This window comes from Rhinolophus hipposideros (genome assembly GCF_964194185.1).
Source record: "Rhinolophus hipposideros genome assembly, chromosome: 5".
In the NCBI taxonomy this organism is placed as follows: domain Eukaryota; kingdom Metazoa; phylum Chordata; class Mammalia; order Chiroptera; family Rhinolophidae; genus Rhinolophus; species Rhinolophus hipposideros.
The window spans coordinates 27,707,414-27,727,784 of record NC_138051.1 but is presented as its reverse complement, the minus strand read 5'-3'; the positions used below and the strand labels follow the sequence as shown (position 1 = coordinate 27,727,784).

The window sequence follows — 20,371 nt, the reverse complement described above, 5'->3', positions numbered from 1 at the left end:
TCTGCTGAGACCCTGTCTGCTCCCACGTCTTTCAAGAAGTTGTCAAGGCAGATTGAATAGCTCTCTGTCTCCTGAGTGGGTGTAGGGGACTAGCAGAGAAGGAAAATGAAAGAAAAAGGCTCTGCAATTGATTTTAAGTTTCTCAGGCCACGTGAACCCAGAGAAATGCTCAGTGAAGGTTATGACAGTTGCAATTGCAGACTTCTGTTTGCCTGTTTCCTATTCAAGTTGGAAGACTTTGTGTTCCAGAGGTTCCCTGCACGCGAAAAACGGCCCAGTGTCATGATTTTGTGAGTGCTGTCAGAGCCTGACTGGAAAACATCTAAGACCCTATTTCATCCAGGAGAAAAGAGACCAATCAGAAAATCTCCACTTTCTGCCAGGAGCAGGAGCTTATAAGAAGGAGATACATCTTTGCTGTGCTACCCTTAATACATAAATCCAAAGAACTGGAACCACACATTCAATGTTGAGTGTAAGGCCCAACTCAGTACTGCAGAATAACACCGTGGTTTCTGAGGAACACTTAACACTACTGAGAAGCTTTTTTTAGCTCAGAAAAACATTAAGATTCAGTATAATTTTTGCCAAAATATCAGAATTGTACACTAATATAATTTTCAATTTTTTTTTTTAAAATTGTAATAGCTCCACTTGAAATTCTTCTGAAAGTCAAGTCTCCTTATATATAAATATACACAGACTTTCACTTATTTGCAGAGCTGTAAAAAGTTTAATCCCTTCTCTAAAATACGGTCTAAAATTGTAATCTCATGAAAATTTCTTTTTCTCATCGAAAGTAATATGCAGAAAAAGAAAATAGTATTATAGCTTTATTAGTGTCTTATCATTTGGGTTGATTTTTATTTATTGTTACTTAAATGCTTTTCAGTTTTTAATTTTGTTTTAAAAACAATTAGTCTAATTTAAAGCAAGAAAGATAAAGCACAGCCTGCACATGTGAAAAGGGGAATAAATTTTATGCACCCAATGATCTGAATAGAGATATGGGGAATGATTTTACTAACAGTGACCTAGGATTTCATGTCAACCTTCCCACTAAAAACAACCAAAGCAAAGCTGTTTAAAATGTCTAAAAACGTTCAAAGCCTTCATAGCTTTGAAGAAATGCCAATGCAGGAGTGAATATGAGGCGAAAATGAAGGAATAATGGGAGTTCTGTTGGTATTAATAGCTACTATTTTTCTGAGGGAATTTGTTGAACCCACAAAATCTGAGCCTCTGTTTTGAAGACCATATAAGGTGAGGGGACTAGAAATCAAAGACCAAGACCCACGCAAGCAGATCCAGTCAGAGCCCCTCTCCACAGGAAGCTGGGACCTGAAAAGTGTACAGCCTGAAAGTAACAAGACTAAGACTAAGGGGCTAGTCCTTGCGAGTAATTCATGAAGGTGAGAATAACTTGGACTGTTCATGGAATGCCAAACCTTGAATTTGCACTAATGTAGTTTTGGATTTGTCCCAAAGTAGCTTGCAGAATCAAACGCAAATCTAGGGGAAATTCACTTACTTCCAGATTTGAATCACACTTGCAAATTATTTTTCAAGTGTAATAATGACAAGTGCAGAGTCAAATACAAACACGATCAACAAGCAAAAAAAGAAAGAAGACACCATGACTAAGAAACAATCGTCAATAAGAACAGAGGAAAAAAATTTATTGTGATAGTAGAATAATTTAATACAGATTACAAAACCGTTATGCTGAAATAAAAGCAAGCTTTAAAAGAGATGCAGGGCACATGAAACTTAGAAAAAGTGACATGCCATTTGAAAAGGAACTAAATACAACTTGTAAAAGTGACCAATGTAATAACCACAATTAAAGTCACAGTGGATAGAGTTAATTACAGATTAGACAGTGATGAAAAGAGAATTTCCAACCCAGAGTAGTTCAGAAAATTGTGTCAAGAATGGAGCACAGGGTGGTGGAAACGTGGCTGGCACCCACAGCTGCAGAGACACAGGGGATCTCAGGATGGAACAGAGAACACAAAAACCAGGAGAGCCTAGCTTAAGAGGTACAAGATTCAACATATACAGAGGCCAACTCCAGACCAAACCAGAGTACTACCGGGTTTGACCTACAAGTCACACACCCAGAGGGAATTCTCTACAGGCACAAATGCCCATTGAGGCCAAACCACATTTAAGCGGTCAACCCTCATGCAGCAGAACACCCTGCGGTGGGCAGAGCCAAGTCTCACAACTAGTCAGCCTAGGAGTTAACCCCACCTACTCACAAGTGAAAAGCAATTAAAGATCTTCTTTAACAGGACAATATACACAACACAAGAGTCACCTTTGGAGCACACGCAGAGGAGAAGAACGAAGTAGTGCAAGTCAAACATAAAGGACACATACTACATAAGATAACCCAGCAAGAACTAAGAACTCTAGGGGATCTACCTAATACATCGAAGCAAACACAGAGAGTCAGCCAGAATGGGGAAACAAAGATACATGTCCCAAATAAAAGAACAGAAGAAATCTCCAGTTGTGGAACCAAATGAAACAGAGGTAACCAACCTATCAGAGACAGAGTTCAGAACACTGGTGATAAGAATGTTTAAGGAGCTTAGAGACGACAAAAAGAAGGATGTAGAAATCATAACGAACAACCAGTTAGAACTAAAGGACACAATTACCGAAATTAAGAACTCACTTGAAGGAATTACCAGCAGGTTAGATGAAACAGAGGACTGAATCAGCGACTTAGATGACAAGTTAGCAGAGAGCACCCAAACAGAACAACAGAAAGAAAAAAGAATAAAAAACAATGAAGGTGGTTTAAGAGACCTCTGGGATAATATCAAGTGCAACAACATGCACATCGTAGGAATACCAGAAGGTGAAGAGAGGAAGCAAGGGATTGAGAACATATTTGAAGTAATAATGTCCGAAAACTTCCCTAACCTGATGAAGGAAACCAACATACAAGCCCAGGAAGTGCAGAGAGTTCCAACCAGGATAAACCCAAACAGGTCCACACCAAGACACGTTATAGTTAAAATGGCAAAGCTTAAAGACAAAGAGAGAATCCTAAAAGCAGCAAGAGAAAGACAGAGGGTTACATACAAGGGAACTCCCATAAGACTATCAAATGATTTTTCTACAGAAACATTGAAGACCAGGAGGGAGTGGCAGGAGATACTCAGAGTGATGGGAAACAAAGGCCTACAACCTAGATTGCTTTATCCAGCAGGGCTATCATTTAAAGTTGATGGAGAGATAAAGAGCTTCCCAGAAAAGAATAAGGTAAAGGAATTTATTACCACCAAGCCAGCATTGCAAGAAATACCGAAAGGACTTCTGTAAATAAAAGAAAGAGGAAAACAACCTAACTACAAATTTAAAAATGGCAATAACTATGTACATATCAATAATCACTTTAAATGTAAACAGATTAAATGCTCCAATCAAGAGACATAGGGTGGTTGAGTGGATAAGAAAGCAAGACCCTTATATATGCTGTATACAAGAGACTCACCTCAGATCAAAAGACGCACACAGGCTGAAAGTGAAGGGTTGGAGTAAGATATTTCATGCAAATGGAAATGAGAAAAAAGCTGGAGTTGCAATACTTATATCTGACAAAATAGACATTAAAATGAAGAACATATTAAAAGATAAAGATGGGCACTATATAATAATAAAGGGATAGATCCGACAAGAGGACATAACCCTAGTAAACATCTATTCACCCAACATAGGAGCACCTAAATATATAAAACAGATAATGACTGACATAAAGACAGAGATCAACAGTAACACTATCATAGTAGGGGACTTCAACACACCTCTGACAACAAGGGACAGATCTTCCAGACAGAAAATCAATATGGAAACAACAGCCTTAAATGATACATTGGACCACTTGGATTTAATTGATATTTTCAGAGCATTTCACCCCAATGCTGCAAAATATACGTTTTTCTCAAGCGCACATGGAATGTTTTCCTAGATAGACCATATGTTAGGCCATAAAACAAGTCTTGATAAATTTAAGAAAATTGAAATCATACCAGTTGTCTTCTCTGATCACAGTGCTATGAAATTAGAAATGAACTACAGGAAAAAAGCTGGAAGACACACCAATTCATGGAGGCTGAATAACTTATTACTAAATAATGAATGGGTCAAGCAGGAGATCAAGGAAGATATCAAAAGATATCTCGAGACAAATGAGAATGAGAACACGATGACCCAAAATCTATGGGATGCTGCGAAAGCAGTCCTAAGAGGGAAGTTCATAGCACTGCAGGCCTACCTAAAGAAACAAGAAACATCACTAATCAACAGTTTATCTTCACACTTAAGGGATCTGGAAAAAGAACAGCAAAATAAACCCAAAGGGGGCAGAAGGAAGGAGATAATAAAGATCAGAGCAGAAATAAATGAAATAGAAACCAGAAAAACAATACAAAAGATCAATGAATCCAAGAGTTGGTTCTGAGAAGATAAACAAAATTGACAAACCTTTAGCCAGACTCATTAAAAGAAAGAGAAAGGACCCAAATTAATAAAATCAGAAATGAAAGAGAAGTGACAACAGACACCGCAGAAATACAAAAATTTTAAAGAAATTGCTATGAGCAACTGTATGCCAACAAATTTGACAAACTGGAAGAAATGGACAACTTTCTAGAGGCGTACAACCTTCCAAGGCTAACTCAAGAAGAAACAGAAAACCTGAATAGACTGATTACCACCAGGGAAATTGAATCAGTAATCAACAATCTCCCAACAAACAAAAGCCCTGGACCAGATGGCTTTACAGGTGAATTTTACAAAACGTTCAAAAAAGAATTATCACCTATTCTCCTCAAGCTCTTCCAAAAAATCCAGAAGGAGGGAAAACTCCCAAACACTTTTTTTGAAGCCACTATCACCCTGATCCCAAAGACAAAGACACCACAAAAAAAGAAAGCTACAGGCTGATATCTCTAATGAACATAAATGCAAAAATCCTCAACAAAATATTAGTGAACAGAATTCAGCAATACATTAAAAAGATCATACACCATTATCAAGTAGGATTCATACCCTGGTATGCAAGGGTGGTTCAACATCCACAAATCAATTAATGTGATACACCACATTAACAAAATTAAAAATAAAAATCACATGATCATATCAATAGATGCAGAAAAAGCATTTGATAAAATCCAGCAACAATTTACGATAAAAACCCTTAAGAAAGTGGGAATAGAGGGATTATATCTCTACATAATAAAGGCCAAATATGATAAACCCACAGCTAACATCATACTCAATGGGGAAAAGCTAAAACCATTCCCCCTAAGATCAGGAGCAAGGCAAGGTTGCCCACTATCTCCACTTCTATTTAACATAGTGCTGGAAGTTCTAGCCACAGCAATCAGACAAGAAAAAGAAATAAAAGTCATCCAAATTGGTAAGGAGGAAGTAAAATTATCATTATATGGAGATGATATGATACTATATATAGAGAACCCTAAAGACTCCACCAAGAAACTATTAGAGCTGATAGATGTATTTAGTAAAGTAGCAGGATACAAAATTAATATTCAGAAATCAGTTGCATTTGTAAATACCAATAATAAAACATCAGAAGGAGAAATTAAAACAGCAATCCCATTTACAATTGCTCCAAAGACTATAAAATACCTGGGAATAAATTTAACCAAAGAAGTAAAAGATCTGTACTCAGAAAATTATAAGAAGAAATGAAATGAAATGAAGAAAGAAATGAAAGAAGATACAAATAGATGGAAACACCATGTTCATAGATAGGAAGAATTAATATAGTTAAAATGTCCATACTGCCTAAAGCAATATACATATTCAATGCAATTCCTATCAAACTACCAACGACGTTTTTCACAGAAATAGAACATATAACCCTAAAATTTATATTGAACCATAAAAGACCCAGATAGCCTCAGCAATCTTGAGAAATAAGAACAAAGTGGGAGGTATAACAATACCTGACATCAAATTATACTACAAGGCTACAGTAATCAAAACAGCATGCTACTGGCATAAAAACAGACAAATAGATCAATGGAACAGAATAAAGAGTCCAGAAATAAATCCATGCCTATATGGCCATTTAATCTACGACAATGGAAGCAAGAATGTACGATGGGGTAAAGACAGTCTATTCAATAAATGGTGCTGGGAAACCTGGACAGACAAATGCAAAAAAATGAAGCTGGACCACCTCCTTACACCATATACAAAAATAAATTCAAAATGGCTTAAAGACTTAAATGTAAGATCTGAAACCATAAAATACCTAGAAGAAAATATAGGAAGAAACTTCACAGACATTACCCGGAGTAAGATTTTTACTGATATATCCCCTTGCGCGAGGGAAGAGGAAAAATAAACATGTGGGATTACATTAAACTAAAAAGTTCTTTTACAGCAAAGGAAACCATCAATAAAACAAAAAGAGATCCTACTGAATGGGAAAAGATATTTGCCAATGATATATCTGATAAGGGGTTAATATCACAAATCTATAAAGAACTCACTCAACTCAACTCCAAAAAAACAAACAACCCAATTAAAAAATGGGCAGAGGGCTTGAAGAGACATTTTTCTAAAAAGGACATACAGATGGCAAACAGACATATGAAGAAATGCTCAACCTCACTAACCATCAGAGAAATGCAAATAAAAACCACAATGTGATACCCCCTCACCCCAGTCAAAATGGCTATCATCAATAAATCAACAAAGAACAAGTGCTGGCATGATGTGAAGAAAAGGGAACGCTAGTGCACTGTTGGTGGGATTGCAGATTGGTGCAGCCACTATGGAAAACAGTATGGAGGTATCTTAAAAATCTGAAAATGGAACTACCTTATGATCCAGTAATTCCACTCCTAGGTATCTATCCGGAGAAATCCAAAACTCCAATTCAAAAATCTTTATGCACTCCTATGTTTATTGCAGCACTATACACAATAGCCAAGACATGGAAACAACTGAAATGCCCATCGGTAGATGACTGGATTAAGAAACTGTGGCACATTTATACAATGGAGTATTATGCAGCCATAAAGAAGAAAGAAATCTTACCATTTGCAACAACATGGATGGACCTAGAGAACATTATGTTAAGTGAAATAAGTCAGACAGAGAAAGACAAGTACCATATGATCTCACTTATATGCGGAATCTAAAGAAAAGAATAAGTGAATGAACTAATCAGAAACAGTTTTGGAGACATAGAGGAAAAACTGAGGGTTGCTAGATGGGCGGGGGGTGGGGATAAGGGGGAAGGTGAGGGGATTAGAAAACAGTCAGTAACCACAAGATGGCCACGGGGTTTTGAAAATTAATTTGGGGAACGTAATCAATAATGTTGTAAAGATTTTGTAGGGTATCTGATGGACATGTGTCCCATTTGCGAGACCACCTCAGGGATGATGTAGATGCCTGATCACTGCACTGCACTCCTGAAGCTGAACAATAATGAATGCCAACTATAGTTATATATATATATGTGTATATATGTATGTATATACTTACAAGAAGCTGTGTACAGCAGACAGAGGAAATGTAATGGCTCGGTGCGATGTCAGAGGGATAGTGGATGGGGGGAGGGGGATCCACATAGTGTGAGGGATATAATTGATAAACGTCTAAGTATTACTTTGTCTTGTGCACCTGAAACTAATAATAAAAAATAGACAAAAAAAAAACCAGAATGGAGCACAGAGGGGTATAAAAATAAAAATTTAGAAAATAGTAGAATTAGAATTTTGAACATATGTTCAATTGGAGTTCTGGAAGAAAAGATAGAGAATAGGAAAAGAGATAATGAGATCATAGCTGAGAGTTTTTTCAAAACCGGTGAAAAACATCCAGTCAGAGGTTAAAAAAGATAAATAAAATTCATGTAGAATAATAAAAGGAAATGCATACCTAGAAACCAAAGTCATAAAGAAATGGCAGAAATGTTAGGAAAGAGAGATTACTAGAGAAAGAAAGATTACTTTCAAATGAACTGTGATCAAAGGCTGAATTCTCAATAGCAGCAATGAGGGAATGCTATGCAGAAAGAAACAACTTCACAGTCATTTGGGAAGATTCTAAATCACATCTTGTCAATTGATTAGTAGTGATGTAGAAGTTATGAACAGCTAATGAAAAGAATCACATACATAGTATACTTTGCTCAACAAATGCAGATGATATATTTTACAAGCACATGTAGCATATTTCCAAAAAGTGACTATAGATTAGGCCATAGGTTAGGTCTTAAAAATGTTTAGAGGATTAAAATCATACATCATTTGTAGTAGGCCACAATGAATTTAAACTAGAAACTTCTAACTAGAATCTGAGCAGGAAAATCCCTATACTTTTAAAATTGAAGAAATAAACTGTTAAATAAATCATGAGTCAAAGTCAAAATCATAATGGAAATAAGAAGTGAGTTCAAAGTGATGTATATGATGAAAATAATGTATTGGAAATTTTATTGGGCATATAGGGGAAAAGATGAATCTTGATTATTTAACTCTACCTCAAGTTAACTAATTTAAAGGTTAAAGAAAGAAAACTTTTATAAGATAAGACAGGAGAATTTCTTTATGAACTAAAAGCAAGAAAAACATTTTCAGCAAGACATCAAAAGCACTCACCATCAATAATTATAAAAGAAAAATAGATAGGTCAATATACGTAAAAATTCAGAAATTTTGATTATTAAAGACACTATTAAGAGAGTGAAAAGCAAAGCCAGAGTGTGTTAGAAGATATTTGAAAAAACTAAGGGTTTGTATCTGGGAGATATATGTATATGTATTTATAGGTATAAATCATATCTGTGCTATCTTATAAGTTATTGGAAAGCCAATAAGTTTGAGAATCAACATGAAATTAACAAATCCCTAGAAAATATAACTTAATGACACATACTCAAGAAATTTGAATTTTCCTACAAAGATTAAATAAATTGATTCAGTATCAGAAATATTCCATCAAGTACAACCCCAGGCTCACAATGCTTCACAGGAAATCTCTACAAAATATTGAAAGAATGCTACACAATTTCTTAGGAAAGTAGATGCTATCCATCTTCTTTATGAGACTAGTAAAACCTCAATGTGAAATCCAATGAAGACAATATGGAAAGGAATATTACAGGCCAGTATCACTCAAATATTGATGTGAACAAAATCAATCAATAAGAAGACATTATATCATGACTAATTTGGGTTCACCCTAAGTATGGGTGGCTTTTCATGTGACACTAAATTGCTGTAACACATCACATTGATGAAATAAGAAACACCATATGATTACTGAAGCAAAACAAAATAAAACCGTTTGTGGAAATTCACCCTAATTTATTAAAAAAAATTCTTAGCAATCTGGGAATGCAAAAGAATGTCCTTAAAAGATATCCACAAAATGCCACAGCAATCATTACACTTAATGGTGAAATGCTGAATAGTTTTTGTTTCAGAGCAAAACAATACAAGGATAACTGCATAGTCATAACCATCATTTCTCTTCAACAGTATGATTTTATTGAGTGCAGTTAGCCAGGAAATAGAAGGGAAAGGTGTAAGGACAGGAAGGGAGACAAACTGGCATTATTTGAGAATATGGTAGTGTACATAGAGAATGGCAAAGAAATCACAGATAAATAATTATAATTATTAAGATAGTTTAACAAATTTGCTCGACACAAAATCAATTTAAGATTAATCTTATTTCTATATATAGAAATTATGTTAGAAAATGAAATTTTGAAAAAGTTAATATTTAAATGTCATGAACATTATTTTTTTTTTCATTTTCCCTCCATATTTTTTTTTTTTATTAGTTTCAGGTGTACAAGACAAGGTAATACTTAGACGTTCATCATTTATATCCCTCACACTGTGAACCGCCCTCCCCCCATCCACTATCCCTCCAACCTCACACTGAACCATCACATTATATATATAAAATTATAGTTGGCATTCATTAATGTTTAGCTTCTGGTGTACAATGCCATGATCAGGTGTCCACAGTATCCCTGAGGTGGTCTCCCAAATAGGACGCATGTCCATCGGATACCCAACAAAATCTTTACAACATTATTGAATACCTTCCCCAAATTAATTTTCAAAAAAAACCCTGAGGCCATCTTGTGGTTACCAGCTCCTTCCAAATCCCTTCACCTTTCCCCTTATCCCCAACCTCCCCCCCACACACCCATCTAACAACTCTCAGTTTTTTCTTTGTGTCCCCAAAACTGTTTCTGATTAGTTCATTCACATAGTCTTTTCTTTAGATTCCATATATAAGTGAGATCATATGGTACTTGTCTTTCTCTTTCTGACTTATTTCACTTAACATAATGTTCTCTAGATCCATCCATGTTGCTGCAAATGATAAGATTTCTTTCTTCTTTATGGCTGCGTAATACTCCATTGTATAAATGTACCACAGCTTCTTAATCCAGTCATCTACCGATGGGCATTTCAGTTGTTTCCATATCTTGGCTATTGTGTAAAGTGCTGCAATAAACATAGGAGTGCATACAGATTTTTGAATTGGAGTTTTGGATTTCTCTGGATAGATGCCTAGGAGTGGAATTACTGGATCATAGGGTAGTTCCATTTTCAGATTTCTGAGATACCTCCATACCGTTTTCCATAGAGGCTGCACCAATCTGCAATCCCACCAACAGTGCACTAGCGTTCCCTTTTCTCCACATCCACGCCAGCATTTGTTGTTTGTTGATTTATTGATGATAGCCATTTTGACTGGGGTGAGGTGGTATCTCATTGTGGTTTTTATTTGCATTTCTCTGATGGTTAGTGAGGTTGAGCATTTCTTCATATGTCTTCCTGCCTTCTGTATGTCCTTTTTAGAAAAATGTCTCCTCAAGTCCTCTGCCCATTTTTTAATTGGGTTGTTTGTTTTTTTGGAGTTGAGTTGAGTAAGTTTTTTATAGATTTGTGATATTAACCCCTTATCAGATATATCATTGGCAAATATCTTTTCCCATACAGTAGGATCCCTTTTTGTTTTATTGATGGTTTCCTTTGCTGTGAAAAAACTTTTTAGTTTGATGTAATCCCACATGTTTATTTTTTCTCTTACTTCCCTCGCGCGAGGGGATATATCAGTGAAAATCTTACTCCGGGTAATGTCCATGAAGTTTCTTCCTATATTTTCTTCTAGACATTTTATGGTTTCAGATCTTACATTTAAGTCTGTCATGAACATTATTAAGTAACTAAACATAAAGCTAAAAGTAGATGTGGAAGACCTCTTTGGTGAAAAGTATAAAGTTGTATTAAGAGACACTTAGGAAGACCTAAACACAGAGATAGTGCATGTTCATAGATTAGGCAAAACATTTTTTAAAAATGTCAATTCTCCAAAAAGTGATCTATAGATTCGTTGCACCCAAGAGGTTTTTTTAAAATATAAATTTTCTTGGGGAATATTGGGGGACAGTGTGTTTCTTCAGGGCCCATCAGCTCCACGTAGTTGTCCTTCAATCTAGTTGTGGGGGGGCACAGCTCAGCTCCAAGTCCAGTCAGCGGGAATTGAACCGGCAACCTTGTTGTTGAGAGCTTCTGCTCTAACCAACTGACCCATCCTGCCACCCCTACAGCAGCTCAGTGGCAGCTCATTGTCTTCAATCTAGTTGTGGAGGGCGCACCTCACTGGCCTATTTGGGAATTGAACCGGTAACCCTGTTCAGAGCCCAGTTCTAACTCACTGAGCCATTCAGCCGCCCCCCAAGAGGTAATTTATAGAACTTAATTGATTCTAAATATATGTGGAAAAACAAATGGCCAACAATAGCCAAGACACTCTTAAGAAATGAGATTAAGATGGGAGGTCTTGCTTTAGCAAATAAAGCCAAAGTAATAAATATAGTGCAGTATTGATGGGGCCATGGACACATAGACTAATGAGCCAGGAATTTCGGTCCTACACACATTTGAACACTGATGCACATCTCCATGGAGGCTGGATTTATGATGGAGATTTCGTGGCAGAGAGAGGGAAAAAGAATATATATTTTTTTCTCCCTAATAAATAGTGCTAGGACAATGGTGTCCTGTAGGGACACATATTTTCTATGTGGAAAACAACAACAAAACTTGACCTTTATCTATTTTAGGTGGACTATGGATCCAAGTGTGAATAAAGTTTTGAAAATATAATGTAATAATATCTTCATGATAGGTAAAGATGTTAAATACTATATGTAAAAACACAAAACATAAAGAAAAAGATCGATAAATTTGAAACATTAAAATTGAGAGAAACAAAACCAATTTGCAGAGAGGACAAAGATGTGTGTATCACACATAGCTAGCAAAGGGCTTACATTCACATTATGTAAAGAACTATATATCAGTATGAGAACGATAATAACTCAATAGAATAATTTGCAAAAGACTTGAACAGGCTCATTTCAAAAGAGAAAATTAAAGTGGCCAGTAAAATATGAAATTTGGTTGTTTCTCTCAGTAGATAGAACCACCCATATGAATCACAGTGAGATACGAGTTACATTACCAGGGGATCCTTTCTCCACTCTAGGTTTATACCCTAGAGAAACGTGCAAATTTCCATCAGATGCGTGTCGAAGAATGTCAAAGAAGCATTATTCATGATAGCCCCAAACTGGAAACACCTGGAAGGTCCATCACCAGCAGCATGGATAGTCAAATTGTCATATAATGGAATGTTGCATGACAATGAAAATGAATATACTGCCACATGCAGCTACACAACTGAATCTCACAAACATGATGTTGAGAGAAAGAACCTAAGAAGACTACATTCAGTAGGATTCTCTTTATATAAAGTTGAAAACAAGCAACAAGAAAAGTATATTGGATAGAAATGCATACATAGGTGGCAAAAGTCTGATGGAAAGCAAGGAATTGGTTATCACAAACGTTACAATTGTAATTAATTCTGGGATTGGAGAGCAGAGACGGAATTTTGACCAGGAAGATCAAACATGAAGGGGGATTTCTGGAATGTTGACCATGCTCTATTTCTTGACATAAATCATAGTGCTTGCTTTATAATTATGGTTTAACTGTACATTTATGTTTTGTACATACAGCACTTTTCATGTCTGTATACACATATTTTCAATACATTTTTTTTAAGTCTGTTTACCAGATGGTAGGGATAGAGAAAATATTTGGAAGGGCAGGGGAAATATATGAGAGCAGATAGGGACCTGCATGATTTTAATGTTTTTATTTTAATAAAAAATGGTGATATTTGTACTAATGAGACTGTGATATGTTTCACAATATCCATAGCTGGTTAGGTCTACTTTGGACTGTTTTCTTACATTTCCGTCAGTTACAGTTTTTTTGTCCTCTGGGATGTTGGGACATTAAAGTTGTGCACTTCCCACCTCCTCCCTGAGTCACATATGCCACCAACAATGCAAATCTTCTGGTCAGGCGGTTGCCAGCTGATGCTGGGGCACTTCCCACTTTCTCCCTTTGATGCTGCTCCAGTCAGTCGCCACTCTAGCTGCTCTTGGCTCTGTCGGAGGCAGATTTCAAAATATTGGTTATAAAGATGCTCAAGAAACTTAGTAAGAACTTTAAGAGATAGTAAGCATACAAAAGGACACAGAAACCATAAATAAGAACCAGTCAGAAATGAAGAATACAATAACTGAAATGAAGAATACACTAGAAGTAATCAACAGCAGATTAGATAAAGCAGAGGACTGAACCAGGCATTTGGAAGATAAGGTAACAGAAAAACCCAATCAGTACAGCAAAAAGATAAAAGAATAAAAAAAAATCAAAACAAAAAACCAAGGACAGTTTATGGGATCTCTGAAACAATGTCAAGTGTGACAATATTCTCATCATAGGGGTACCAGAAGTAGAAGAGAGAGAGCAAGGGATTGAGAACCCATTTGAAGAAATAATGACAGAAAACTTCCCAATCTGGTGGGGGAAAAAGACATTAAAGTCCTGGAATCATGAAGAGCCTCAAACAAGATGAACCCAAACAGGGACACACCAAGACACATCATAATTAAAAATTTAAAGGTTAAAGACAAAGAGAGAATCTTAAAAGCAGCAAGAGAAAGGCAGTTAATTACCTACAGGGAGCTCCCATAAGACTGTCAGTTTATTTCTCAACAGAAACGTTTCAGGCCAGAAGGGATTGGCAGAAGATATTCAAAGTGATGAAAAGCAAGGACCTACAACAAAGATTACTCTACCCAGCAAGGCTATCATTTAAAATTGAAGGAGAGGTAAAGAGCTTTCCAGACAAGAAAAAACTAAAGGAGTTTATCACCAGTAAAGTATTATCACAAGAAATGTTAAAGGGACTTCTTTCAGAAGAAGAAGAAAAGAACATAAGTATGAATAATAAAATGGCAATAAATACGTACTATCAATAGTCACTTTAAATGTGAATGGATTAAATGCTCCAATCAAAAGACATAGGGTAGATGAATGGATAAGAAAACAAGACCCATACATACACTGTCTATGAGATACCCTTTTCAGATCAAAAGACACACATAGACTGAAAATGAAGGGCTGAAGATATGTCATGCAAATGGGGATGAAAAAAAAAGCAAGGTTATTAAGTACCTATTAAACAAGATTTATCAAGTTTTGGAAGCATAGAAAACCAAATGTGAAAGAACATAACTTTGGCCCAAAGCAGGTGTTTATCATTTGAGTGCATATCGTTGCATAGAACCATGAGAGTTCTCACAATTTCTGTAGCTAATTTGTTGTACATTTGGCAGCGTTGTCACATTTTTCTGATAGATTATTTTCCTCTGTGCTATTGGGACACTACCTTGGGATACACTTACACCTCACACATGGCTCAGGCCCTCATTGTCCCAGGGTTCCCAATGGGTCCAGAAAATATTGGCAGGCAGTTGCTTCTCTCTGCTCTCCTGCCTTTCTCTTCCCCTGTCTCACCTGATCCACATCTATTAATAGCTGATCGTGACTTTGCTGCTCTGACCAGGGACATAAGGCACCTATGCCTGGGCTTAGCCATTGTGCCACTAGAGAAGCTTGAATGCTCTGCTGAGGTTATCATCAATGAATTTGCAATTTGTAATTATTTTAGTGTCATGTTCACAGGAAGGAAAGGCTAAGATGGAACTATTTCTGAGGTTTGTGACATTAGCCAGATGTGGTGACCTGGAAACAGAGTGCTCAAAAGAGAAAAGCAGCTCCAACAATGCTGGAGATGGGCAGAGGAGGTTGCTGCCCACTTCCTTCAAATAACATCGACTATCATTAAAAATTTGGATCTTTTGTATCACAAGGGATATTTTTAAAGGACTTATTAAATTGCGGTAAAATATATACAACATAAAATTACTAACCATTTTTAAGTGTACAGTTTGGTGGCATTAAGTACATTCCCATTGTTTTGCAACCATCACCATTGCTGCTTATGTTTCCCCTGCATCAACTATTCTTTCCATGACAGTGAGTTTTGTAGAAAGGGTAGAGGAGGAATGCACAGGCCCCTCTACCCCATCTGAACCCATTCAGGAGAATGTAGGAGGTACCTCGGCTTTATCCTGCAGGTTGGGGGAAGAGGATGAATTCAGGCAAGCTTGTGGGAGGTGGTGAACCTGATGGGGGCTGGTAATTAAAGGAACCATCTTCTGGAGGTGAGCACCAGGAGGTCTGTGGAAACCTTTCCAGCAGGGCAGCTGGAGGCAGAGAGCTGCCTGGCAAGTGCTGACTGGCAGGGAAAGACATGGACGTGAGATGGGTCTGCCCTGGGTGTTTCCTGGGGACTGAGTCCTGAGACTGCGCGGTGCTCTGGGACTCTAAGTACCTGTCACAGAGAGGGAGGGCTGGATGGGCCTCTTCCATCCTCCCTCCTGCCCCACATTGTCATACACCACATTGTTATATCAAGTATTCTTTCTATTTGCTAATGCAAACATTTAATAATGACACTGTTATCCCAAGAACATGCAAGCAATAGATAATTCCTATGGGTAGGTGGTAGCAAATATAGACAGAATGACTGAGCATCGTCAAAGACGCATTGCTAATACATGGCTTACACTGAATATTAGGCAAATAACTTTCTGACAAGAAATACCCATAAAATAGTGGTCAAATTTACCAAGGCATTTCTGTAGATAGCCAGTTGGATTTGATATGTGTTCAGCGACTATTCCATTGAGAGTATGGAAACTGCAAAAGTTCAGATGGTCAGTGTCACATTGCAAGGAATAAATAACATTTTGATGGAGGTAGAACCTTCCAGCTGATTCTGTACAGTTGCCTTAGGAAGGTATCTCAGGTGTGATTTTAAGTTCTGTGACTTCAGCAATTTTGGTTTTTAAATGTGATATTGGTGTAGACAGTCATGGGCGAGTCTTTCGGGTAAAAGTCTTGTTAATTTAGTCAATGTTGTGGGTGGAGTTTATGTAACTTTAGAGTATCAAAACAGGAAGCAGACCATTGTCAGATTGAAAATGAGGACACTGGTCTATACTACAGTGGGCGTTGGGAGGCATGAGAGTTTGGGGGAAGGACTCTGGCTATTGATGGAGACTTGGGTTGCTTCCATCTCTTGGCCACTGCGAATAGTGCTGCTGTGAACATGGGTGTTCATTAGCTATTTTTAAGCAAGCAGATCTTTTTCTTTCTTCTAGGACTTGCATGGTTTCATTTTTTGCATTATATCTCTGGTCTATTTGAGAGTTACATATTTTGGATTAGGGTGTGAGGACTGGATCCAATTTTACCTTCCCTCGCCCACCCAAATCTATCTAGGTATTTTAATATCATGTATGGAACGTTTATTGTTTTCCAGTGATTTGAAACGCCACCTTTGCCATATATTAAATTGAACCTTGTATGGAATTTCAATTGGGTTCCTTTGGTCTGCCTGTCCTACACATATCAGTGGCACAGCGTTTTAGAGTGTACTTCGATATCGGTAGGGAGTCTCCTGTAGGAGAGCAGAGAGCCTTGCCCTTGGGAGACATCTGTCCTTCCATCACAGCCCGAGTCCTTGGAAGAAGGGGAGATGGGGAATGGATGTCTCGGAGGAGGGAAGTAGCTCTTCCTATTCCCCAGGGTGGTGTGTGGGGAAGTTCATTTGTCTGGGGGAAAGACCCCATTTCCCTATAGTAGCTCAGACTCAGTCCTGGATACATTCATTATGTAATGAATGATGTTTAAAGAACACATGAGAAATAGGTTACATATACTCTAAACATGGACATTTATTAAGGCTCTGGGAGCCACGCTGGAACTGGCCTCAATCCGAGAGAAGAGTCAGTCAAAGGAGGGGTGTCTCAGTTTGATTCTCCGCTGCTTGAAGCGTCTCATTGTTCTATTTATCCAGGGCAGGAAACTTGTAATTCTGGTAAAGACTGCTGGTGGAGTCCCGATGCCACTTCCATATGAGACAATACCCTGGGCCACATTGTTACACACCAGAGGGCCTCCGGAGTCCCCCTGTGGGTGATGAGAGGAAGGACACTAAGCCAGGCCTCCTTGCTCCAGGCCTCCCCAGTGCTGCTGCCCTAAGGCCTGAAGCTCAGAGAGGCAGGGTGGGTGGGCTCCTTTAGTTGCTGGGTGTGTGTGAGATGGGAGGTAGTTGGGGTTGCAGAAGTCAAGCTTTTGGATCTTTGATTGGTTCAGCTTGAACCCTGGCTATGGTTACTGTTTCTAGCTCAACTGAAGTCAAGGTATTAGTTTGGTGCTAAAGTAATTGCAGGTTAAAAGGTTAAAAATAATTGCAAAAGCCACAATTACTTTTGTACTAACCTAATACTTTAACGTGACAAGGGTAAACTCTGAATACAAATATGTGTATATATATTTGTTTATGTATATATACATATATGTATATATGTGTATATATATTTGTATATGTATATATACATATATGTATATATATGTATATATATTTGACAGGAAAGGACCCAGCAGAGAATATCTATATATATTTGACAAATCTATGTATATATATTTGTATATATATTTGTATTCAGAGTTTACCCTTGTCACGTTAATGTATATATATGTATATATATATACTCATTTGTCCTGTGTACCTCCCATTGTGCCGGAACAAATTGGTAGGAAAAAGCCCCCGCAATACTCTGATCTGACTCCCAGATTGAGGACGTTGGGATTCTCGTGGGGATGCAGTCTGTTCCCATTGCCCAGTTCTGCCCATGCTCCTCTGTCTCGGGCCCATTGGCAGATTCCATGGTCTTACCACGAAGGCAGACTTCTTCTCCCTCCGGTCCCCTACACAGATCTGCGTTTGGCCAGTGTAGAACCTGAAGCGACCGCTGCACTCCTGATCTCTCTGCACGCGCAGCCGTACATCCCGGAGTGTGTCTGTTCCCCCATTTAGGCTGACCTGTCCCCAGCCAGCCACAGTGCACATGGTCCCAGCACGCAACATGGCCTTTCTTTGAGGCAGAGCCACTGGCCTCACAAATCGATTCCGCCTGGCTCTATTTTCCAGCTGGCACGAAGAGAGCAAGTAGTCAGGGAGTATCTGTGCAGCACTCACTGCACGCCCCCCACCACCCTCTGGGACTCTGCCCCTCCTTCCTCCTCCATGGTCACAGGACAAGGTGGGGAGCCAGCTCAGCTGGAGACCAGAGGGTCAGGCATGTGGTACCTGCAGTAACATGATGTCATTCAGGTTGTTATTGTCATTATAACCAGGATGGGCGATGGCTCTGAGCACAGATATTCTCTGCTGGGTCCTTTCCCGTCTCCTGATGTTGTGAGCTCCCAGGAAGACATGTATACGGCTGCAAAGAAATGGTGGCCTAGAGGTAGGTATGAGCTGCGGGAGCTGAGGTCCACCAGCTCTGCAGTACAGGTGGAAATTCAGGTGCAGCAAGACTGCATCTGAGGGAAATGACTTCTCTCTGCTCTATGCTTCTCCAAAGCCCTGAGCTGGGGATGGTGGGGGACACAGTGACCTTAAGTTTTGCCTCCTATAGAATAAATTGAGAATTAGCTTGAATTCATATTTCGATCCCCAACGCATGACTTCCATCTCCTCCTTCGGTCCTCATTTACTCTGGCCTGTTCCCTGCCCCCCAGGCCCTGCCCAGTCTCTTCAACCCTTTATTGCTAGACACGTGCTTTCAGACAGATGCTCTCGTTAACTTTCCTGGGCCTGCCTTATTGGTAGCCAGAAGCTCCTTAGTTCCTTACCTGCCCAAGCAGTGAGCTGCTGTCATCACAAAGTCTTCTCGCACCAGGAACCCCCCACACGCGCTCAGACCCTTTGGTGTTTCGGTCAGAAGATACGCCATGTAGGGGTGGGAATGGGGCCTGGCCTCTCGGCCTCCGATGATCTCCCCTGGAAGGAAGAATTCAGCACTTATCTCTGCACTTGCTGACCTCACAGTTGGTGGCCCCAGAAAGGCTAGAAGATGGGGAGGCTGGAGAGGTGTATGAGGGAAGGAGTATTTGCCCTGAGAATTGGGGTCTGCAGGGTACCACATTATGGGAGAGGGCTCCAAGGTTTTCAAGGAAACACTGCTGGCTCCCCACTGGGACCTCAGCTCACTCCCACCTCCCCAAAAGGAGAGCACCCTTTGCTGCTGGCAAGGCCAGTTTAACCTCACGTTGTGGAGAGATCTCTGCTGTCCAGATCTGGAAACTCTGGAGTGGTTTCTCCCTGAAGTTCCCTGGTACTTTGTCTTCCTCAGGGAGCTTCCCTGATCCCTCTGAGTCCAGCTCATGGCCAGCATGGGAGCGGTTTTTAAGTATCTAGACATGAGCTGATGGGACTGTTACTGCTGTATCCTTGTCTCCTAGGCTCTGACACATGAGCTGCAGAATGATTTCACAGAGCACAGTTATAGAGCTTTTACTGTGTACATGCCAGGTGCAATTCCAAATTTCATGGACACTAACTAATTTAACTGTCTTAGCAACTCTATGAGGTAGGCTTTGCTATTATTCCTGTTTTGTGGATGAGGAACTGTGAATTCAAATAATGTGCCCAATGACAAAGAGTTAGGGAGTGCCTGGGCCGTCTGGCTCTAGAGCATGTGGGATGGGGCTGGGCCTCTGAGGATCTGGATGGTCACTCACCTGCCCCTGCCCAAGAGGGTAGGAGAAAGGCCAGCAGCAGGAGGAGCAGCTGCATCTTCCCGGGAAGGCTGCCCAGCTAGTGGCTGTTGATGCTTCCTCGTACCAGACTTTTAGCCCCCGAGAGGAAGGAAGGGTGGGGTGGGGCTTGAGGGTTCACAGTCCCATTCTCCTGCTGGTGTCATAGGTTTCGTCACCCACGCTGCCCAGGAGGTTTGCCCACCAACTGCCAGCGACCTGGGGGAAGATAGAGTAATCCA

The 20,371-nt window shown here is 39.1% G+C and overlaps 1 protein-coding gene across 1 annotated transcript; it reads right to left on the bottom strand.

Annotated features, from left to right (window-relative positions):
- Window positions 1–17,312: 17,312 nt before the first annotated feature.
- LOC308497715 (cathepsin G-like) lies at window positions 17,313–20,169 on the bottom strand (the record flags this gene model as incomplete). Its single annotated transcript, XM_081048704.1, has 5 exons — window positions 17,313–17,495; window positions 18,265–18,519; window positions 18,679–18,814; window positions 19,227–19,374; window positions 20,115–20,169. 5 exons carry the CDS (start codon window positions 20,167–20,169, stop codon window positions 17,313–17,315), a joined length of 777 nt encoding a protein of 258 aa, XP_080904830.1.
- Between the last annotated feature and the right edge of the window lie 202 nt (window positions 20,170–20,371).